Source organism: Pseudorca crassidens, chromosome 20 (genome assembly GCF_039906515.1).
Source record: "Pseudorca crassidens isolate mPseCra1 chromosome 20, mPseCra1.hap1, whole genome shotgun sequence".
NCBI classification, from domain to species: Eukaryota; Metazoa; Chordata; class Mammalia; order Artiodactyla; family Delphinidae; genus Pseudorca; species Pseudorca crassidens.
In genome coordinates this window covers 38945234-38970158 of record NC_090315.1, presented here as the reverse complement: position 1 = coordinate 38970158, position 24925 = coordinate 38945234, and the positions used below count along the sequence as shown (strand labels likewise).

The 24925-nt window shown below is 39.2% G+C and overlaps 1 protein-coding gene across 4 annotated transcripts in view; it reads left to right on the top strand.

Annotated features, from left to right (window-relative positions):
- Positions 1 to 24925, top strand: part of CDH8 (cadherin 8) — a 386150-nt gene that overhangs the window by 223477 nt on the left and 137748 nt on the right. For all 4 annotated transcript variants that reach the window (XM_067717873.1, XM_067717872.1, XM_067717875.1 and 1 more), the window contains 2 exons: positions 2852 to 3039; positions 8268 to 8521. In XM_067717873.1, the coding sequence (XP_067573974.1) occupies positions 2852 to 3039; positions 8268 to 8521 (442 nt within the window). The remainder of the gene's footprint in view (positions 1 to 2851; positions 3040 to 8267; positions 8522 to 24925) is intronic.

Here is a 24925-nt window from a genome sequence, read left to right as displayed (position 1 = left end):
AGAAATAATAAATGCTGGAGAGGGTGTGGAGAAAAGGGAACCCTCTTGCACTGTTGGTGGGAATGTAAATTGATACAGTCACTGTGTAGAACAGTATGGAGGTTCCTGAAAAAACTACAAATAGAACTACCATATGACCCAGCAATCCCACTACTGGACATATACCCTGAGAAAACCATAATTCAAAAAGAGTCATGTACCACAATGTTCATTGCAGCTCTATTTACAATAGCCCAGAGATGGAAACAACCTAAGTGTCCATCATCGAATGAATGGATAAAGAAGATGTGGCACATATATACAATGGAATATTACTCAACCATAAAAAGAAACGAAATTGAGCTATTTGTAATGAGGTGGATAGATCTAGAGTCTGTCATACAGAGTGAATAAGTCAGAAAGAGAGAGACAAATACCGTATGCTAACACATATATATGGAATTTAAGAAGAAAAAAATGTCATGAAGAACCTAGGGATAAGACAGGAATAAAGACACAGACATACTAGAGAATGGACTTGAGGATATGGGGGGGGAAGGGTAAACTGTGACAAAGCGAGAGAGAGGCATGGACATATATACGCTACCAAATGTAAGGTAGATAGCTAGTGGGAAGCAGCCGCATAGCACAGGGAGATCAGCTCGGTGCTTTGTGACCACCTTGAGGGGATGGAGGGAGGGAGACGCAAGAGGGAAGAGATATGGGGATATATGTATAGCTGATTCACTTTATTATAAAGCAGAAACTAACACCCCATTCTAAAGCAATTATACTCCAATAATGATGTTAAAAAAATTTCTTTTTTTAAAGAATTTTAGAATTTTCACATCTGGCCATTCATAAATCAGACAACAATGCCAACCTTTGAAACCAAATGACTGAAATAAAAAACGTCATCTCTTGCATCCTTCCCCCGACTCTTGTTTTCTTTTCAGTTGCCATTATAGTTAATGCGCTAAGATGCAACTCCTCTTTCTCACAAAATGATTGTTTCAATTGAGTGGTGGCAGATAAGTTTCAAGTGTTCCCTTTCTTAGAGGTAATATCGATTAACTACGATTCCACTGAAAGGGATGATGAGAGTAGGAAGAGTAAAAGTGGATAAAGAAACGTTTCATTGGCTTGGTTTCCCAAGGCTTCCTGATGCAGGGTTAGTAGCAAGGTGAGCCCCTTGCTGTCTTATTATTTAATAAGCGCACCTCAAGGAGTCATCTGAAAACTTTATCTGAAATATAAAGTTGGAAGGAAATGGAATCATTACACCAATTATGAGGGTACTGGGAGACTTGTGCTAGACCGATGATTTTTGGTGCCTTTCTTACGGCAAAACTGTGTGGAAAACATTTTTGTTCCCGGGTCACATATTATGATTTCAAGAGACACTTTAACTTCATCATTAAATAAAAGTGTGTTAGTTCTAGAAGAAAAGCTCACCCATCATCTAAAGTAATCTTGTTATACTGGGAAAAATGAGCCTTAGTTTATCCAAGGGACTCAGTGATTGAGTTCAAACTAGAATTAGGTAATGTTCTCCAGATATAATTTTTCCTTTTGGGTTTACGGTTCATCGAATGTTTATTTTCCCTTGTTCTTGTTGCAATGGGACTACAACTTCCTGGTTGTCTGGGTTTGGGTTCCCCGCAAACAGGCACTGAGACAAGGATTTGATTATAAGTAGTTTATACTGGAGATGATCCCAAGAAACGCCAGCAGGAGAGTGAGAATTGTGAGCGAGAGGAGGTAGAAAGCTGACAGTGTGCGTTATCAAGCCAGCGATGACTGGGGTGACTGCAGCTTCATTCCACTGGGGAAACTCTGGAGCAGTGTAAATAAACAAAAGAAAAGGACCAGCTTAAGATTATCCTGCCAGAGAGGGCAAGGAGCCTGGAATTTTATATACTAAGTTGCGTGAGCCTTTGAGGGCTGCTTCTCTGGGGGTGTTAATTTTCTGATAGCTCTGGACTGACAGGCAATGGACAAAACGGGTTCTGAAGTCCAGAGGAAACCCTCAGCAAAGAAATGCAAGAGTTGGCAGTTGGCTGTAAGGCAGGTGTGACTGAAGTGGTAATGGCCAGGGGTTACGGGGTTGGGGTACCGGCAACTTCCCCTACACCAGTGAAAGTGAGTGACACCAATACAACAGCCAAAGTGATCTGAATAAAAATGGAACTAATATCACTAAGTAGACACGTTTTCCTGCCCCCATAGGGGAAGCCACATACACTGTAACTGTATTTTGCCTAGAGAGTTTTGAGGGTAGGATTTTTGGTCTTCAGAGCAAGGAGAATTTTAGTAACAAGAGGAGTGTTTCATGTGTCTGAACAGCTTGCTGCAGGGCACAGCAGAAGCTTGGTAATTGGATTTTATCAAAAATGGTCTATAAGTCTGTAAATATAAAGGTAACTTCAAAAGTGACTTTCAGTGTGTTACACATTGCATCTATCTGTGCTGAAATTAGCTTAACATTTTATGTTGGGCAACAATGAATATCCCCAAGGGCAGCCAATGTGATTATACAGCAAATTGGAAAGAACGTTCACATAGACTCACTAATATCCTGGTATAACTCTACTCCAAGTATGTACTTGGTAAACATATGGTTGAATAAGTCCCATAACTCAGAAGAGTTTCAAAGAGAGATCACTGCTTCTTCTGGGAACATTTGTCTCTGGCTCATTTAAAAGACTGTACATTCCACAGTGGAAAGGATGTTTTTGTCTTTCCCATCACTGTATTGGTAGTATCTATACAGAAGTAGCCAGAGCAAAAGAGGTGCCCAACACATATTTGTTAGATGAATGAATGAAGAATGGAATACGTGCAGTGCTCAGTGTCTCTCCTCTTTCCTAAGGTCTGTATCACTTCTCAGTACCAGAAGATGTGGTTCTTGGCACTGCCATAGGGAGGGTGAAGGCCAATGATCAGGATATTGGTGAAAACGCGCAGTCGTCATATGACATCATTGATGGAGACGGAACAGCACTGTTTGAAATCACTTCTGATGCCCAGGCCCAGGATGGCATTATAAGACTGAGAAAGGTAAGCTCAGGAAGGTTTTGTTCGTCTTCAGAATACCTCTTTGAAACTTGAATGTTGAGGGTGGTAGGGGTTGGGTGGAGTTCCTGACGTAATCTTACAACTGGAGGAGGCTTGCCTTCTTAAGCTGTGCAAAAGTGAGTGCTTTTTGCACATCCTATCTTCTAGTCCTACTTTATATTTCAGCTAAACCTCGGTGAACAGTGACCATGGTGGTGCTAGCCTCCCATCTCACCCATCATTTCTTTCCTCTCTGTGTTTCAGTGTTTTTCCATGAGCTGCAGGAACTTGCTCAGTTCTTGTCCAGAGCATCCACCTATGTAGGAAAGCCAACACTCTGAAAGCAACCTTTAAGCAATGAGGGACAAAGATGGGTGGACAGTTCCTATTCAGTGAAGAAATTATTGTGAGGCATATTTTTTATGATTCCTTAGAGGATTTTCAGTGGGAATAATCCTCATAAGCCCATAGAGGTGGCAAGTTCAATGGCTTTTCATCCTTTTCTATAGAACTCTCCCCATTTCTAATCTCCTGCTTCCTAGAATATCTCTGCAAAATGCATTCAAGTTTCCTGTGTCTTCACTGCAGGCTCTGCTTTTAGGGAAACTCAAAGACAGACAAAGTAGTCAGCTTCAGTTATTCTGGCTAGTTCTGGCACCAGAAGGACAGGGCCCACCCTGCTATTATTAGATGCTCCTAACTGTGATCAAATGACCAAGCATTGTGGTCAATGAAGCTCATCTTTGCTTTTTTCCCGGGTGTGGGGCTACCATTGGAGAAAGAAACATCTCCATAAATAATACAAAGAATATATGGCTTTTTAAAAATTGGAGTATAATTGCTTTACAATGTTGTGTTAGTTTCTGCCACAAAGTGAAGTGAATCAGCCATATGCATACACATATCCCCTCCCTCTTGGACCACCCTCCCCGCCTCCATCCCACCCAACTAGGCCGTCACATAGCACCAAGCTCAGCTCCCTGTGCTATACAGCAGGTTCCCACTAGCTATCTGTTTTACACATGGTAGTGTATTTATGTCAAACCTAATCTCCCAATTCATCCTCCCCTTCCCTTCCCCTCCCCTCCATGTCCACACGTCTGTTCTCTACGTCTGCCTTTCTATTCCTGCCCTGCAAATAGGTTCATCCATACCATTTTTCTAGATTTCACATATATGAGTTAATATACGATATTTGTTTTTCTCTTTCTGACTTACTTCACTCTGTATGACAGACTCAAGGTCCATCCACATCTCTCCGAATGATCCAATTTCATTTCTTTTTGTGGCTGAATAATATTCCATTACATATATGTACCACATCTTCTTTATCCATTCAGATGTTGATGGACATTTAGGTTGTTTCCATAACCTGGCTATTGTAAATAGTGCTGCAATGAACATTGGGGTACATGTGTCTTTTGGACACATGTCCAAAATATGGTATATGCCCAGTAGTGGGATTCCTGGGTCATACAGTAGTTCTATTTTCAGTTGTTTTTTTTTTTTTTTTTTTTTTTTGCGGTACACGGGCCTTTCACTGCTGTGGCCTCTCCCGTTGCAGAGCACAGGCTCCGGACGCGCAGGCTCAGCAGCCATGGCTCACGGGCCCAGCTGCTCCGCGGCATGTGGGATCCTCCCAGACCGGGGCACAAACCCGTGTCCCCTGCATCGGCAGGCGGACTCTCAACCACTGCGCCACCAGGGAGCCCCTATTTTTACTTTTTTAAGGAACGTCCATACTGTTCTCCACAGTGGCTGAATCAATTTACATTCCCACCAATAGTGCAAGAGGCTTCCCTTTTCTCTGCACCCTCTCCATTATTTGTTGTTTGTAGATTTTCTGATGATGGCCATTCTGACTCATGTGAGATGATACCTCATTGTAGTTTTGATCTGCATTTCTCTGATAATTAGTGATGTTGAGCATCTGTTCATGTGCCTCTTGGCCATCTGTATGTCTTCTTTGGAGAAATGTCTGTTTAGGGCTTCTGCCCATTTTTGGATTGGGTTTTTTTTTTTTTTTTAATATTGAGCTGCATGAGCTGTTTATATATCTGGGAGATTAATCCTTTGTCCGTTGATTCGTTTACAAATGTTTTCTCCCATTCTGAGGGTTGTCTTTTCATCTTTTTTATGGTTTCCTTTGCTGTGCAAAAGCTTTGAAGTTTCATTAGGTTCCATTTGTTTATTTTTTTTTAAATTTCCATTACTCTAGGAGGTGGGTCAAAAAGGATCTTGCTGTGATTTATGTCAAAGAGTGTTCTTCCAATGTTTTCTCTAAAAGTTTTATAGTGTCTGGCCTTACATTTAGGTCTTTAATCCATTTTGAGTTTATTTTTGTGTATGGTGTTAGGGAGTGTTCTAATTTCGTTCTTTTTCAAGTAGCTGTCCAGTTTTCCCAGCACCACTTATTGAAGAGGCTGTCTTTTCTCCATTGTATATTCTTGCCTCCTTTATCAAAGATAAGGTAACCATATGTACGTGGGTTTACTTCTGGTCTTTCTATCCTGTTCCATTGATCTGTATTTCTGTTTTTGTGCCAATACCATACTGTCTTGATTACTGTAGCTTTGTAGTGTAGCCTGAAGTTGGGAGTCTGATTCCTCCAGCTCCTTTTTCTTACCTCAAGATTGCTTTGGCTATTCAGGGTCTTTTGTGTTTCCCTACAAATTGTATAATTTTTTGCTCTAATTCTGTGAAAAGTGTCTAGTAATTTGTTAGGGATTGCATTGAACCTGTAGATTGCTTTGGGTAGTATAGTCATTTTCACAATACTGATTCTTCCAATCCAGGAGCATGGTATGTCTCTCCATATTGCAATCTGTGACTGCTTTTGCTCATGATCATTTGTGTGCGTGTGGTAAATGTGAAAAATTCTGTACATTTTCCATATTTATTTCTCATTGTGACAACTACATTCATTAAAAAACGGGTAGAACACAGTTCAGTATTTTACAGACATGGGCATTTGCAAAGAGAAATACCCTTTTATCTTCATCATGAGTATTTTGTTCAACATTGTTCTTTATATGCTTGCCATGAAGTAGTACAAATTAATTTTAGAACGGATTTGCTGATTCATGAATTAGAAGATAGATAATAGGTCACACTGTCAGGAGCCAATAATTTTGCCCTCTGTCTTGATCAGCATTACAATGACATGACTCCAAGCTTACTATCTGACTCTCTCTGTCATGTTACCCAGGGATGTGCTTCCAATGGTCATGCTCTTAAAATCCCCTTTTGGGGAGGTATTGAAAGTGAGAACCTGGAATTTTCTGGATATAGTTTTATATACAAAATCAATTTTGAAAAGAAAATGGCTGCATCTGTTTTAACTCTGCTGAGTAACACTCACTTTAAACCTGGATGGAGCTCAGTATTAAGAGTTGCAAAGTATTTAAAAACTCGTGTGTTAAATACAGTACAGTATAATTATACTTGAGTCAATTATTGACTAACCCAGAGACACATTTTCCTTGGCTAATGATTCCTAATGTCATTTTTGTTGTTATTATTAACTTCTATTCTTTGTTACCATAAGGTGCTTTTATAAACTGAAGCAATTAGCTGTTTGCTGTATTTTTATTCACCATTATTCATAAACTTGGAAGCATATACTACACATCTTGACACCAAAAAACCCATGTATTTTACTCTAGAGAACAATCTGTAGGGAGTCATTTTCCTGCAATTCATGGGTCCTCTTTTTTGTGTGACAAAATCCCAAGGACACCAGGATGTGTTCTGGTAGATTGTCATTAAGTTGGGCAAAGAATTAAGCAGAATATAATCTCTTATGCTTAACAGCGTTTGTAAAGAATTTGAAATTACAAAATTGTTACAGTAGGGGTGATTAGCAAATTGTGAAAATGTTGATGTTGAATTGCCTATTCATGTACATACGGGTACATGTGTTTAGTAATTTCAGAATAGACAGGGGATTGAGTATCTGCCTTGTTTATTAGAAAATATATCAAAAAAATCTAAGTCCAAGTAGAATGAAATTCAAATATAAGAATCAACATAAAATTTTGAAATAAGAATATATATTTAAGCTTGTATAGGAGTTCTGAAAGAGTTCACTAATGCTAGCTTGTGTTCCAGCTTATTTTTTTAAAATTTGCACCGCAGATGTAGAGTTCAGTTTCTTATAGGAATTGCCATGGAAATCTAAATTGTCTCTTTGAACCTTGACAGAAATACATCCTTGACATCTGAAGTATTATGTTTGCTGAGAGAATTGGACTGTGAGGGTTCTGATGCAGATGGCCTTCTGGTTGTTTAAGGGGACTGTGTTCTTTTACCTGCCTCTATCTACATAGGTCATTAAGTTAAGTCTCTAGGGCTTTTAAGGAGAGAGGTATTAATAGGTCAGAAATATTTTCAGTAATGGTGCAATGAGGTAATTTCAAATTGCTTTTAACTGGTTGGTGGAAGTCACCACCAGACCTAGTTACCTACCTGTCTGTCAGTCTGTCTCTCTATCTATCTATCTATCTGTCTATCTATCATCTATCCTAAATATAAACACAGGTAGATATGCGTCTGTATACATATTTCTTTATATGCCCACCTGCTTCACAGCACAGAACTCATATAATAGAGACCTTCTAAGAATGCCCTAAAAAATAATAAGCCTCATTTTAGCCACATGATCAGTAAAGCAGTGATGCTCTGGAAGTGAAGTAAGAAAACACTCTTTGTTGGGATTAGTGCTAAATTGTGCTTTATAATGTCTCCATGGACTAAACAATGATTATTTCTAGTTCTTTACGTTTCACACACTGTTGCAGAAATGATAAAATATCCTTCCCAGATAGAGATTATGTTCGATGCTGCCTTATCTCTGACGAGCAGAGGCCCGATTAACTGGCTGATTGGTATGCAGATCATGCCTTCACTAGTACAATTTTATTATGAGTCTGAAGTGAAATTTCGATGGCACAATTCATGACTGTGAATATTTTGTGAATTCCAAGTGAAATGAGCAAAACAAAACAAAACAAAACAGTAGGAGATTAGATTCACTGAGCTTGTATAATAAACAGCTATCAATAAATGCCTGTAAAATTTACAGGTTGAATCTGGGGGAATGGAGAGTGATCCCATTAAGGCTCACAAATGGGCTTAAATGCACATAACGATCATCCATCAGCATTACACTCATTTGTTCTCGCTGCTGTGGTCATTAGTGAGAAACATTCATCTTTGTCATTTCTTAACAGCCTCTGGATTTTGAGACCAAAAGATCCTATACGCTGAAGGTAGAGGCAGCCAATGTCCACACTGACCCGCGTTTCAGCAGCAGGGGGCCCTTTAAAGACACGGCGACAGTCAAAATTGTTGTCGAAGATGCAGATGAGCCTCCAGTCTTCTCTTCACCGACTTACCTCCTCGAAGTTCATGAAAATGCTGCTCTCAACTCCGTGATTGGGCAAGTGACCGCTCGTGACCCCGACATCACCTCCAGTCCTATAAGGTATTTCTCTTTTGAAAGGAAAACTGGCTATAGTGCATGACAAGCAGATCAGTACAAAATGTAATTACGTATGCAGTCTGTGTGGCTGCCTTTGAGACTATGTTCACATGACCAAGGAATTTTGGTCAACATGTACTGCGCTTGTGTGTGTGTGTTGCACACACCTGCGAAGAGCTGCATACAATGCCCAGAGCCAGGAATATCAAGATGAAGAAAGATGCTAAGCTTTCAGAGGGCTCAATGAAAAAGCCAAATCGAATATATTTTGCAGTGCATTTGGGTGGATCTTTTATATGGTATTGTTTTTGCTTGTTTGTGGGGTTTTTTTTCTAGCATTAGAAAAATACTGCTGTTTTTTTTTCTTTCTTTCTTTCTCCTTTGACAGTTACAGTGAATTATGTATAAGAATTTAGAGGCATGAGATCACTGTCTCAACACATTAAGAGGCCCCCTGTCTTATTTCTGTGTTCGCTGTTTGGCTTTGAAATGATCTTTTTACCACTTTATGGGCATTTCTGATAGGTCAGCCTGTTTGGATCGGTGCCTTTTAGACAAAACCTTTCTCTGCCATTTCAAAGATATCTTTTGTTTATACTTTCCCTGCTCAAAATTTTTTCCAGGATGAGAAATATAATCCCTTGTTAAAGTTTTTCTTCCTTGTTTTAGAAATAAGGCTCAGTTCTGGGTTTTTCTTGCTGTTGAACTGTGTACATCTTTTCTCTTTGCCAGTCACCCAAATGACAGTAGATGCTCAGGCTAAAGAGCTTTCTTCTGAAAGAACACTGAAAATCTGTAACTTGTCCACTGGTCTCCAAGGGTGAAGTGTTAGTTAATGATGTGTTTGAGTGTGGATTTCAAATATGGCTTTAGAAATGTTTGTTGAAAAAGAGAGAGAAAACTAGACAGAAGAGTACAGTTTTAAAGAATTGTCCAGTTAATTTATGAGTTAGATGTCAGCTTATATCCAAGTCATTCAATTTCTAAGTTACAGGGACCTACGGCAGATACCTTTCTAATTACTTTATTCAGGGAAACTCTAGACAAGTGAGCTTTATGAAAACTTTACTTATTCACTTCTTTTTTGTGTATTAAACTCCCAATACTCCCAAGGGTGCTGAAACCATGAGGCTGGAGGTGAAACCCAGCAGAATAATCAGTGCCCCAAATAATTTGAGTTTGGGCAAAAAAAGAATTATTTTCAGGTCCGGAAAAGTTGTTTTTAACACAAGTCATTTCTAAATTCAGGATAGTAGAGTGTATCTCATAAGGATATAAAAAAAAAAATCCTTTCTTCAAAAGAGCTCAACCTCTAAGAAGGGGATTTGAGGAATGGTCAGTGGCCCATTCTCTGTTGTAAAGGAACTCAACAAGTTGTGGACACACAGAATGGCCTCTATTTGGCTAAGAAAATCATATCTATCAAAGGGACAAGTATTGAATCCAAGGGCAGGAAGTATCCAGAAAAATAAATTTACATGGGCATCCATTTTTTGACTAAATAGTGAAGTTGTGAAATGGCTTTATACTGAAATTCTAATATAAATAGAGACAGTGGTACTTGTTGAATGAATGATTCTGCCCCGTTTTCCATTGTTACTCCATTTCTTCTGAAAGAACACAGAACAGAGCAATTGCCACTTTCTTCACATCTTCAAGCATAAGAGAGAATATGAAGAAAGTAAACAAGATTGGCCTGAGAGACCAGCCATGGGGTCAGTTTAGCATTTGACTTGTCAAGATTTCTACTCTTGTCAGCAAAGAACCCATAGGGGGCCAGGAGCATGCCAAGCTGAGGACCCTCAGGGCAAATGGGGATTCAGATATCAGGGCAATCCCATGTACACCCAAAACATGGAATCTATAGTACCAGCGGGAACAGACTTCCTGTGCAGAAGCATGTTCTTCATCAGCTGGAGATGAAGTTTGAGTAACTTTTGATGCCAATACTAAGCTCAGATTGGTTAGAAGTGGGTAAACATCCAGGTTCATAGCTCCCCACTTGTTTTTGCCCATTTTATAATCTATCCATTGACTGATGTAAAAATGGAGATATACTGATAATCATTCCAGCTCACAGGGAATCAGTGATGATTATCACTGTAGTTGATCGTTGTTGTTTTTGCTATTGTTATTTTTTATAATTGTCGGTGGCATAAAAGGCAGGTGAAGAAGAAGCTTGAGGCTGCTTAGCAACAACTGCCCAACTTGGAAGCATTTTGTTTCCAGGCAAGCTAAAGGGGGTCTGGGGCTGTGTTACCAGGAAGGGATGGACAGATAAAGTACCACTTGATGACACAGGCATACTCTAGCTCTGATAGATGTCAGGCAAGTGCTAGTTCCTTGGCATATGTGGTTTCACCCAAAGAAGGGGCAATTACTGTTTCAAAGCATTTACAACAGGGTTTTGATGCATTATTCAGAAAGTGAGCCCCACACCGTTCTGACTGGAGGTGGACTGGCTCCATAGGAATGAATCTAGAATGTAAGAATCACCAACTGCATTTTTCAGTATGAGTTCTGCATTTTTGCAGTTGTCCCTCCCCCAACCCCTGTCCCCCAACTGGGTTATGGAGAGCAGCTTTCCTCTATCGATGCACAATTGGTTAATTTGTTTAGAAAATTAAATTTCCTGACTAGCCAGAGCAGTGCATAGTTCCTTATAAGTCTAGCAGACAGACTTAGAGCCATTTAACCTTTTTAAACAGAACTAGAGGACACAGATATTCAGGGAACTATCAAGTAACAAATAACAAAGCATGATTTTCTCTTTAGGGCTGTTGTATTTTATATGCTAACAAGAATGTACGCATCTTTTAGGGGAATGTTTACCTTGCCATCCAGCAAGAAATAGGCATTTATTGTGGCATCTGCCATGTTAAAACATGCAGTCATTAATTGGTTGGTCAACTTCCTCTAAGACTTAGCTTCTTTTGAGAGCACATTGTCAAGCTGAAAATATCATGTATATGAAAATTCTTAAAACTAAACCTATTTCTACGTGTATAAACATATCTATGTCTGTATAAGCCCATCAGGGCAAACAGACAGTGACACAGAGGCAAACTTCATGGTCTTACCGTCTCCCTTCCAGGAACATTCATTAAGCATGTGCTACTTTCTTCAGTACCACATGCCTCTCAGTAACACAGAATACGATTGTGTAAATTATTTAAAAGATGCCATATCTTGAAACTACAGCAGACTGCACTTCAAATCCTGTCACTCCTACTTTCCAGTCAGACAGCTGGTCTCTTGGAATTCTCTGAGACTCAGCTTCCTCATCTGTATTTTGGGATAATATCATCTTTGGAGCTATTAACACTACCAACTAATAAAGCCACCATAAATTTCATATCTTAAATGCAAATTAAAAACCTAGTACTCATTTCACCTTGCAATAAATCTTTCTCTGCTCCAAATAAATAAATAAATAAATAAATAAAATAAAAATAAAATCCTAGTAGTCATTTTAGCAGAGATTCTTCTACTCAAGGTTGCTGACGGTGCAGAATTACCTGTTATTTTCTTATTTAACAGTTACATGCTAAATCGTCTAATTAACATCATTTAGTCTAATTTGCCCTTGCTACTGTGACGAATATTGTTACTAGTGAGTGCTTACTATGTGGCAGGGATGTGCTACACGTGTTCAGTTCATTTCCTAACACCTTCATGAGATAACATGTGTACTCTCTTAACAGATGAGAAAACCGAGGGTGAAAAGACTAACTTGCCCACTGTCATACAAATAGTCAAGAATGGAACTGTGGTGCATACATTTTTTTTTTTCTGGCAGTGCAATGCCTGCTTTCTGTTCCTTTGTCACACTCCCTTTCTTTCCCTGTGATCTCTGTGACTCAAACTGTGTCTCTACATGTTGTGATGGCTTAGCAGGACCAATTTTTTTCCTCAAAATCTTCTTTTATGTGTTTGTTTATTGTTAATTATATAATTTGCAGGTGTACAGCATTATAGTGCAACATCTGCCTACACTACCGAGAGAGCACCACCCCAAGTCTAGTCACCATCCATCACCATACAGCAGATCCCCTTCATCCATTTCACCTCCTCAACCCTGTTCCCTTCTTGGTAGCTACTAATCTATTCTCTGTATTTATGAATTTGTTTTTATTTTATCTTGTTTGTTCATTAGTTTGTCTCAGTTGACACATATGAGTAAAAGCATACAGTATTTATCTTTCTCTGACTTATTTCACTAATCATAATACCTTTACGGTCTGTCTGTGTTTTCACAAATGGCAGGATTTCATTCTTTTTTGATGACTAATATTCCGTTGTGTGCGTGTACATGTTTGTGTGGCATCTTCTTTACCCATTCATCCGTAGATGGACACTTAGGTTGTTTCCATATCTTGGCTATTATAAACAAGACTGCATTGAATTAGCAGGACCGATTTAATTGAAATGATAAACTATTCATTCTCTAAATGGTCTCATTCAGTCCAGGATGCATACCAGGAAAAAGGAGCTTACATATATCAGGTCTGTGGAATTAACCAGAGTATGGGTGGAGTGTTCCTTTCTCATCAGTCTAGCCCCTTTGTATGGGTTTGTTACTATCGGTTGTGAACCAAATTGTGATTAGGGAGGTAAAGGAAAAAACAACGTTATTGTTATTTGATGAATCAGACATTGTGCTAAGTTTCTATTATGTATCATTTCACTTAATTCTCACAAAAGACACCTATGAAGTAGTCAGTATGATTCCAGCGTTATGGAGGAGACTGAGGCTCTGAAAAGATGCTTCCTGTGCAAGTTGACATAGCAGGGGGTATGGGGCCAGGCTTTAAACCCGGGTTTCTTCTTACCACTGATGACTATGTCTGTGCATGCTTTGCTACGTTCTGGTATTTTGCATGAGGTGTGTAGGATGATGACAGCTAATGTTTACTGAGTCGGTACTTTGTGATAGACAGTCTGAAATGGCATTTGAGGGAGCAAATTGTTTATCCTTAAGGTGAAACTTCCTAGCACAGAGTAAGTGTTAAATACAGGTCAGTGCTTTCATGTAAACCTGCTATGGCTCATTTTTTTCCTCTCAATAAAGTCATGTCAAGTGTATATTTGATTTCACCATGGCTTTGAGTGGCATGTGGCTGTTTTTTTAGATAGTTGCTTCCTATTTATTTTTTGCAAAGCATTCTCCATGAGTAAGACTACATGAGCTGCTTAAATTCAAAGTGGGAATAATGGCCATTCAGCAGGTGAAGCAGGCTGACACATGACCATGGCGGCCACAGTGCTCTGTTGCCCTAATTCCTCTCTTGAATGTAAGTGCCCACTCAACACAAGACACTGCTTTTTTTTTTTTCCTACTTGTATTCTGGCATTTTTATAATTCGCCTCAGTTACCAGGCTTGCTGTTAATGAACTCTTTTCCTGAAAACACTTCTTATAGTCCTGATGTCCAATGATGCTACAGTGAAAATGCTTCATACTGTAGAAAACCTGGCAATTGTTCGGCGAATAAACTGTGTATCCATTGACTCTCTCCTCAATCTTGCAATAATCCCCCAGAGACTTTGTCTTTTTGTTGTTGTTGTTTTTAATTGTGATAAGAACACTTTACTTGAGATCTACCCTTTTAACAGATTTCTAAGTGTACAGCACGGTACTGTTAACTGCAAGCACAATGTTATACAGCACATCCCTAAAACTTATTTGTCTTGCGTAACTGAAACTTTATAGCCATTGGTTAGCAACTTCTCATTCCTCCCTTCTCCCAGCCCCTGGCAACCACCATTCTCTGCTTCCATGGCTGACTATTTTAGATACCTCATGTAAGTGGAATCATGCTATAATATCCTTCTGTGGCTGGTTTCTTGTACATAGCAAAATGTCCTCCAGGCTCATTGATGTTGCCGCACATTACAGAATTTTCTTCATTTTAAGGCTGAATAATACTCCATTCTGTCTATACACCACATTTTCTTTACCCATTCATCTGTCAATGGACATTTAGGTTGTTTCCACATCTTGGCTATTGTGAATAATGCTGCAGTGAATGTAGGAGTGCTAATATGATTTCAGTTAGTTTGAATAAATGCCCTGAAGTGAGATTGCTGAATTATATGGTAGTTCTATTTTAATATTTTTAGGAACTTTCATACTGTTTTCTGTAGCTGCTGCACCACTTTGCATTCCTACCAACAGCGTACAAGGGTCTAGTACACGGACTGAGTCTTTTTAAAACAATTAAAACTTGGTCACTTAGTTCCTGTGCACTCTTAGCCAGTTAAAATTTGTCTCCCAGTTCAACAGTACCAGCTTTTCCAAGTCATTTCCCCAAAACACTCACTGTACTGCTAATTCAGCTAATAGTGATTAGTATTAAGTCATATATTCATTTAGTCACATGGCCATTCATTCACATTACTATATATATATATATAACATGTTATATATACTATATATTATATTCTATGGCACATATGACTTGTCTATATCCATATCTATATATTTATATCTATATCTATATCTATCTAATCTATGGTTTCCTAAGGAATTTCTATAAAGACAGATCCTCTGCCCTCATGGAACTTGTTCTATAGTAAGGAGGCTGGTTAAATAGCCATGTTAAATTCAAGTCTTTCACATTTATCTAACTAACCTTTAAGGCTATCTGAAAATGATAAACAAAACTAGATTATGGAACTTCAGGGTCACATAGAGGAAGAGGTCTCCTAGTTGTCTAAGGAATTGCAGTAGAAGCAACCACAGATATCCAGTGATGTTGAAGTGGAAATATCTCACACTCTAGAGAACCTAGTATTAATCTGGAGGGTGGACTGTATGTATATAATTTTCTCTCATTTTTTATTCCCTCCCTCCCTTCCTCCCTCCTCCTTCTCTCTCACTATAAAGAGAAGCTTTGGGTAGAAAAAAGACTCCTTTTTTCCCTTAAAGGAATAATAAATAATATGTGATGCAGGGACTTTAGAATTCTGGGACTAGCAGAACTCAGATAATATTATTTATTAAAGCAGTTAGAGCAACCAGTAGAGCAATTAGAGGCAAAAGTTGAAAACTTGTAGATGGAATTTTTGATACTCGAAGTGCATGGGAGAAAATGTTAAAATGGTTTCTTTAGGCATAATAACAAAAGCTACAATGAAATTAAACAGTGAGAAAGAAACAGTTGGAGTTCAGTGAAATATATAACTGGTTCATAACTAAGGGCTTTATTTCATTATTAGTGGCTCTAAACAGCATCTTTCCTTGCAGTTGGCTCAACATTGTATCTTCCTATAAATTTGCCACAGCAAAATAGTTTTTGTAATATAAAAGTGCATTAATTCCTGTTAAATTTGGAAACTAGAATATACACTGCCCTTCTCCAAGAGCAGCATCTCCCTAACTGGGCTCTAAGGAACATCACTGGGACTAAAGACAGGGCAGCCAGATCAATTTGAACTCAAGTTTCTTTGCACCAGGATTTCATAGATGAGTTACTTGGCTCAGGGGCTTTGCACTCTTTAAGAAGGAGAGATTTAGCCTTTGAACTTTCTGTAATTTTTCAGAGAATCTGAAACATTTGATGTAAAGGACATTCAGGCTTCTGTGCTGGTCTGTACTCTAGATTCTAATGCATCAAGCATTGCAGAGCATTGCAAACATCATGACACTTATTCCTGTTTGTGTAGTAGAATATACGTTGCTCCCTTTTCCTTTCCATAGAACCTACTTAAGGGAGGACCCATGACTAGTGAATACTTTAAGTCTATTGCATGAGGCCAGAAGTCAGCAAACTATAGCCTGTGTGCAGAATCTGGCCTCCCACATTTTTTAAAAATAAAGTTTTATTGGAACACAGCCACTCTGCCTTGGAATAGTTGTGACAGAGACAGTATGACCTGCAAAGCCTAAGATATTTACTTTATCAAAGAGTTTGTCATCTCCTACAATAGACTGGTAAGAGCTTGGATTTTCATCAGTAAGTTGAATAGTTGGTTCTCACATAATTCCAGGATCTTATTCTGTCTAGCAAACTCCCTAAAGGTAAGATTTTAAAAATATTTTTTAAACTTGGAGTAGTCAAAGAAATTCTTTGAATCCAGCTGTATATGATGGGGTTGATGTCCCCCACGCTTGCCTTAGAACCCTTGGGACGTTAGTTCTCATGGGGCACCTGACAGTGTGCACTTACGTTGAGTCAGCCAGAAAAATCTGGCTTCATTTAGTGTAGCTTTGGGGAAAATCACCATAACTACCATACACACTGTGAAAGGACATCCTGAAAAAGACAGAGATGCTTACTCTCTTGGACTGGGGAATATATTTGTTTCTTGCATGAATTTCTCATAATACCCTGTATTTCTACCTGCCCTTTCCATTCTCCAGGCCTCAGTGATGACTATGATACAGGGTTTTTAGAACTGAGGCTGGTGATTGCCTTAGCCAGACTCTGGCCTCTGCAGTTCAATGCCTTGGCAAAACCGCTGACTTGCACAGCAGCATTTCTCTCTCTGAAAGCATGAAGTGGCATGAAATAGAATTGCACTCGGAACAGACTTGCTGGAGTATGTTCAACAAACTCTAACATGCATTCTCCAATACGAGAGTAGATTATTTATTATTATTATTAATTTTTTTTTTTGGTGGTACGCTGGCCTGTCACTGTTTGTGGCCTCTCTCGTTGCGGAGCATAGGCTCCGGACGTGCAGGCTCAGCGGCTATGGCTCACGGGCCCAGCCGCTCCGCGGCATGTGGGATCCTCCCGGACCGGGGCACGAACCCGTGTCCCCTGCATCGGCAGGCGGACTCTCAACCACTGCGCCACCAGGGAAGCCCAAGAGTAGATATTTAATGAGTAATACTGGAAATTTTTTGTGGATCTTCAGTCATGCCTATTTAGTGTTTTAGCACAGTGCCCTTCACATATGTCTCATTTACACTGTATTACAGGAACTCTATGAATTGCCTGTATTCTTATCCCCCTGATTGCAGGTTGTTTTCCTGGGCAGTAGATAGAGTTTGAAGTGCAAGCTGTTTGTTAGAGGGCAGCACCTGTGACTGGAAGGGGACAGAAGCAGGCAGACTTAGGGAACAGTAAAACTGCAGTGTGATCCCAGCAAAGCCTTGGCCCAACCCAGTGGGATGAGTATTGATCATCAGAGGAGTCCTGTGTCCTGCCAGAATGGTAGGGCCTTTATCCCTCTGCTGGCTTAATCTCCAGGTAACTCCTGGAGAGGACAATTTCTGCAAAAGAGGCAGATTCTAAGGACCTGCTATCTAGAGGGTCTCCCCTGCCTGCTCACCCTACAGCTCTGGCATCCTTCCTTAAAGGGAAATCTGCCCCGAGTATGTCCATCACGGACAAGTGCACGGAACCTCTTTACTGGTGGAGTAATTTGCCCAACTTCACGCTGCTAGTCATCTAGCTCCAAACCCACGTTACCTCCAAACTACAGTGTCTTCTCTTAGGCAAATACATATTTGTTCTACATTTTTAGATGCAAATGCTAAAGCGACAAATTGATTTAGCTGAAATGTTAACCAGTGTGGTACGGTAAACCTGACTAACAATAATCAAAAATTATCAAACTGATGAGAAACTCTGGTCTGAAGTCCAGGAGGAGAGGCCTCTGAATGCAGTCCCCCTATGAGCAAGTGGAAGTAGACTGAGCACAGAGAAAAAGAAAAAAAGTTGAAAGAATCTTAAAGTCATAAACCTGGGGCTCAGATATAAACCTGATGGAAGCCGTAACTTGGGTCTCAGACACTGGCTGAACCTCCCAATGCTGCGCCCTGGAGCAGAGAAGGTTAGTGCCCAGTGCCCCACATGACTCAGACCCAACGCCTGGCCCTCAGGTGACTGCACCTGACTGGGAAGCCCCTGACAGGAGGCCACCCCTCAGGCGTCTCCGGGACCCAAGGAGAGGAGCCCCCGACAGGATGGCCGGCCCTCAGGCAACTCCGTGACAGGATGGCTGCCCAAACTATGTGGCTGACAGGGTCCTGGTGCTCGGGCCTGGTGTCAGGCCTGAACCTCTGAGGTGGGAGAGCCAAGTTCAGGACACTGGACCACCAGAGACCACCGAGACCCATGTAATACCAATCGGCAAGAGCTCTCCCAGCATTCTCCATCTCAATGCTAAGACCCAGCTCCACCCAACAGCCACCAAGCTCCAATGTTGGATGCCCCATGCCAAACAACTAGCAAGACAGGAACACAACCCCACCCTTCAGCAGAGACGCAGCCTAAAATCATACTAAGTTCACAGACATCCCGAAACACAACACTGGATGCAGCCCTGCCCACCAGAAAGACAAGATCCAGCCCCACCCACCAGAACACGGGCACCAGTGCCCTCCACCAGGAAATCTACACAAGCCATTGAACCAACCTTACCCACTGGGGGCAGACACCAAAAACAACGGGAACCATGAACGTGCAGCCTGAGAAAAGGAGACCCCAAACACAGTAAGTTAAGCAAAATGGAAAGACAGAAAAATAAGCAACAAATGAAGAAGCAAGGTAAAAACCCACCAGACCAAATAAATGAAGAGGAAATAGGCAGTCTACCTGAAAAAGAATTCAGAATAATGATAGTAAAGATGATCCAAAATCTTGGAAATAGAATGGAGAAAATACAAGAAACGTTTAACAAGGACCTAGAAGAAGTAAAGAGCAAACAAACAAGGATGAACAACACAATAAATGAAATGAAAAACTGTCTAGAAGGAATCAATAGCAGAATAAATGAGGAAGGAGAATGGATAAGTGACCTGGAAGACAAAAGAGTGGAAATAGCTACCGCAGAGCAGAATAAAGAAAAAAGAATGAAAAGAATTGAGGACAGTCTCAGAGACCTCTGGTACAACATTAAATGCACCAACATTCAAATTATAGGGGTCCCAGAAGAAAAAGAGAAAAAGAAAGGGTCTGAGAAAATGTTTGAAGAGATTATAGTTGAAAAGGTCCCTAACATTGGAAAGGAAATAGTCAATCAAGTCCAGGAAGTGCAGAGAGTCCCATACAGGACAAATATGAGGAGAAACACGTCAAGGCACATATTAATCAAGCTATCAAAAATTAAATAAAAAGAAAAAAATATTAAAAGCAGCAAGGGAAAAGCAACAAATGACATACAAGGGAACCCCCATAAGGCTAACAACTGATCTTTCAGCAGAAACTCTGCAAGCCGGAAGGGAGTGGCAGGACATATTTAAGTGGTGAAAGGGAAAACCCTACAAGCAAGATTACTCTACCCAGCAGGGATCTCATTCAGATTCTATGGAGCAATTAAAACCTTTACAGACAAGCAAAAGTTAAGAGAATTCAGTGGTGCTGGGAAAACTGGACAGCTACATGTAAAAGAATGAAATTAGAATACTTCCTAACATCATACACAAAAATAAACTCAAAATGGATTAAAGACCTAAATGGAAGGCCAGACACTATAAAACTCTTACAGGTAAACATTGGAAGAACACTCTTTGACATAAATCACAGCAAGATCCTTTCTGACCCACCTCCTAGAGTAATGGAAATGAAAACAAAAATAAACAAATGGAACCTAATGAAACTTCAAAGCTTTTGCACAGCAAAGGAAACCATAAACAAGACCAAAAGACAACCCTCAGAATGGGAGAAAATATTTGCAAATGAAGCAACTGACAAAGGATTAATCTCCCAAATATAGAAACTGCTCATGCAGCTCAGTATCAAAAAAACAAACAACCCAATTCAAAAATGGGCAGAAGATCTAAATAGACATTTCTTCAAAGAAGATATACAGATTGCCAACAAACACATGAAAGGATACTCAACATCACTAATCATCAGAGAAGTGCAAATCAAAACTACAATTAGGTATCATTTCACACCGGTCAGAACGGCCATCATCAAAAAATCTACAAACCATAAATGCTGGAGAGGGTGTGGAGTAAAGAGAATCCTCTTGCACTGTTGGTGGGAATTAAATTGATACAGCCACTATGGAGAACACTATGGAGGTTTCTTAAAAACTAATAATAGAACTACCGTATGACCCAGCAATCCCACTACTGGGCATATACCCTGAAAAACCCATAATTCGAAAAGAGTCATGTACCACAGTGTTCATTGCAGCTCTGTTTACAATACCAAGACATGGAAGCAACCTAGGTGTCCATCGACAGATGAATGGATACAGAAGATGTGGCACATATATACAATGGAATATTACTCAGCCATAAAAAGAAACGAAATTGAGTTATTTGTAGTGAGGTGGATGGACCTAGAGTCTGTCATACAGTGTGGAGTACGTCAGAAAGAAAAAAAGAAATACCATATGGCGACACATATTTATGGAACCTAGAAAGAGAAAAAAAAGGTTCTGATGAACCTAGGGGCAGGACAGGAATAAAGATGCAGATGTATAGAATGGACTTGAGGACACAGGGAGGGGGAAGGGTAAGCTGGGACTAAGTGAGAGAGTGGCATTGACATATATACACTACCAAATGTAAAATAGATAGCTAGTGGGAAGCAGCTGCGTAGCACAGGGAGATCAGCTCAGTGCTTTGTGACCACTTAGAGGGTTGGGATAGGGAGGGAGGGAGGGAGACACAAGAGGGAGGTGATAGGGGGATATATGTATACATATAGCTGATTTTCTCTGTTATACAGCAGAAACTAACACAACATTGTAAAGCAATTATGCTCCAATAAAGATGTTAAAAAAAATTTTCACACTGCATGTATTGATCAACTATTTTAAAACAAGTGATCTAAGATGGAAAAATAGCATAAGAAGCTTGAAAGAAAAAAAGGGCTGATCTGGGATTTTAAAAGTTTTTATTTATTTATTTATTTCTGATTGGTGAAGTCTCTGTTCCCTCTAGGGTACAAAACTTAATAATAATGTTTATATTCTGAGAGAAACAAAGCTGATTGTGTAGGCTGAGCAGTGTTATCTAACATTATTACACTCATAAGGCAAAATAAATCCCCTATTTTGCATCCCAACAAAGGGAGACTGGTACTCTTGTCTTATGTTCAAATATTTATGGGAGTCTTTTCAACCAAACCTTTATTTTTCCTTATATTTCTACATTCCGATTTGACACAATATGTTATACAACCTTGCTTTTGATAAAGGACAATCAGATTTGACTTAGTGTTGCAGAAGAAAACATAATATTGCATATTTAAGAAGAGAATGTGTTAAAAATGGAGACGTGCCATTTCCATCCATCTATCAAACGTTTATTAGCTCTCTCCTGTGTGTTTGAAGTCAGTTTGCTGGGGAATGGAATAGGCTTAGTTGAAGTTCCTAAAAATGGGCCTCAGGATCCAAGTCAAGTTTGGGATGGTCACCTTAAATACTTTTGTCGCCCTAGAAAGATTACATCTGGTTGAATACTGAAATGGTGTGCTTGTGTTATTTCTGTTGTGATAGACAAGCAAACTATTTCAGTATAAATGCATTTCTAGTTCTTAAGAGTTAAGAGGCCACATCTTGTTTATCTCTTAATTCCCAGCACTTACCATATGTCTTTTGCATTTACTGAGCCTGAATGTCCAATTAAAATTTCTAAGTGTATATAACTTTTGACATTTTCAAAAATCCTGCTTCAATATAGCTGTGCACTACTCTTTTATTATTTCTTCATGTGCATGTTTTCCGTAAACACTTATTTTTCCATATAATAAATGGTTTTGACAAAAATGGGACAAACGTATAATCAAATACCACCTTTCTGATAGCTATTCAAGAAGCTATTCTTGACTAAGAATTTATTAAGTGTCAGATACTGTGGCCAGGATATTATACTTATTATCTCACTAACTTAATGACTGGGGAAAAATGTATATTATCTTCATTTTACAACTACAAACACTGAGCGTCAAGACATTTTATGTGGGCTACACAAGTAATTTAAAGAGAGGATTAACTAAGAAATTAATATACAGGGCTTAGCAGAGAGGCTGAAAATCAGGAAGGCCACAATAAATACATTGAATATATTATTAAATCTTAATTCTGCATGTGGCCCTATGGCCCATACTGCTACACAGTGATTTGTTTTTCTGTCTCACACCATCTCTGTTTTATTGTCCATGTAGCATTCAACTTTGAATGTCCTTTCTTGTAGAGAAAAGTCATTATTGGCGTGATTGACAGCCCCCAAAAGATATCTAAGGCAGTTAAAGGATACTCTTCGCTGCTAGATTTCCCCTGACATCCTTAAGTCACTGTGAGCCTACAGAGATTCATGGGAGTTGGTTGGGATTCCTGTCACTTGAGGGTGAACAGTGAGGGTCAAGGTCATCATGGGTGTAAAAGAGTTTATCCTCATAACTCCTAATCTCCCATAATAAAAAGCACACACCAGAGAGAAATATCACATAGCTCCTGTAAATTCCAGATTACGTTTCTGGAAAGAAATATTTAATTATAGTTTGCTAATCTTTATGTGAAGTTTTTGACCATTTTGGTGTATTTGGTGATTAATTAGATAAATATGGTTAAAAGAAGACAAAAGAGAATTGATGTCTAATTTGAAAGCAATGTAGATTAATAGAAGAGGTTATGAGCCTTCCATAAGGGTGTTTCTTCAAGATTCCTTAATGTCCTTTACTTCCCACATCCAAATAATAACCATGTCCTATTTATTTTAGTTCCTAAGCTGGAACACCATCATCTCTCATGTGAGCAGTTACAAACAGCCCCATTTGCCCATCTCCCGCCATTTGATATCCACACAGGTGCCAAAGTGACCTCTAACTCAGTTTAGATCTCTGCTGATACAGTAGCCACTAGCCACATGTGGCTCTTTGAAGGCAAATAAAATGAATTTAAATTAAATACAATAACAATTTCAATCCCTCAATCACACTAGCTAGATTTCAAGGGCTAAATAGTCACATAGAGCTAGTGGTTGCCATCTTGGACAGCACAGAGCACATTTCTACATCACAGTAAGTTCTATGGAATCTGGCTGTGGTTTAGGTCATATCACTCTCCTTCTGTATTTTTTCAACTGGCTTCCCATCTCCTACAAGTGAAAAAATGAATTCCTCAGCACAGTTTCCAAGGTCCTTCCTGATGTACCCCTTGATGCTCTCCCTGCACTGAATCTTGAACTTCAACAATACTATCCTTTGTTAAAGTCTTCAAACATACTGAATATCTTCCTAACTCAGACTTTTCATATTTGCTGTTTCTTTTGATAGGCATATTTTAATAATATTCTATACATCTCATCCCTTTTCTTTTCTTCTTCATGAATACATCACCGTTAACTTTACAAAATCTTATTTTCTTTCATTGTCTTTCTCCAGATATAGACTCAGTTACATGAGAGCAGCCAAGGCCATGTCTGTCTTGGCAACTAACACAATGCCTTGTACATGAGAGATATTCAATAAAGAGTGAAGGAAAGAAGGATGGAAGAGACAAAATGAAAGAAGGGATGGGGAAGAAATGATAGGTTGCTTATCTGTCAGAACTTTGCTCTCACCACACCTAGTCTGGTCCTTTAATTGTCTCGTTTCCTAAACAAACCCAAACTCAAGATTTTCTCCATGCATTTCTTCCTGCTGAGGATGCTCTCCCTACATATTCTGCCTGGAAAAATGCTACTCATTTTTCCTGTCCCCAGACAGATGCTGCCTCCTCTTGGTGTCATCTCTGACCACACCTTCCCTTTCGCAGGCACATCTGGGGACCCTTACTCACTGCAATGTAAGCATTACTTTATTACAGAGCTTGCTACTTTTCATTGTAAATAATGAGAAAGTCATAGCCAGTGTGTCTGAGAGAGGAGGCTTTGTTCAAGCATTAAGCATCATACTTGACCAAAAGAAGCAGTCACTAAGCCTTTATTGAAATTAAATAAAAATTAAAATTTTACATTTAATCTCTTAAATGTAAAACTGCATTCAATTTTCTCATATTTTTGCCATCATATCATATTTAGAGTTCTCAATTATGAATGATTATTTTGATGACTCAGGGAGAAAATTAGAATTTCTCCAAAGATACTACATAAATATTAAAGAATTAATCATGGATCAAATTTTCTCTGGGACTCACTGTAGAAAAATCTATTTTCGGTTCTGTGGCTGCAGAAATTTACACATGAGATTCTGGCTTTATGATGCTATCTTTTCAAGGCATGAGTGGAACAAACTATAAAACAAAACACATACTCAGAAAATGGGATGTTATTTGAACCAACAGATTTGGAATCTGAGATTTCTATATATGACCCTAAATAAATTAAAGCATCTGAGGATGACTGTGGTGGCTGAATCTGTTTCGTCCTTTGGGTGAAAACAGCCTTATGTCTCTCCACATGGACACCAAATAGCAGAATCTTTCGAATATTTTGTTATTGTTGTTTAAAAATACCTAGATATTTGGCAGAGTATCTTCTACAAATAATGATAAA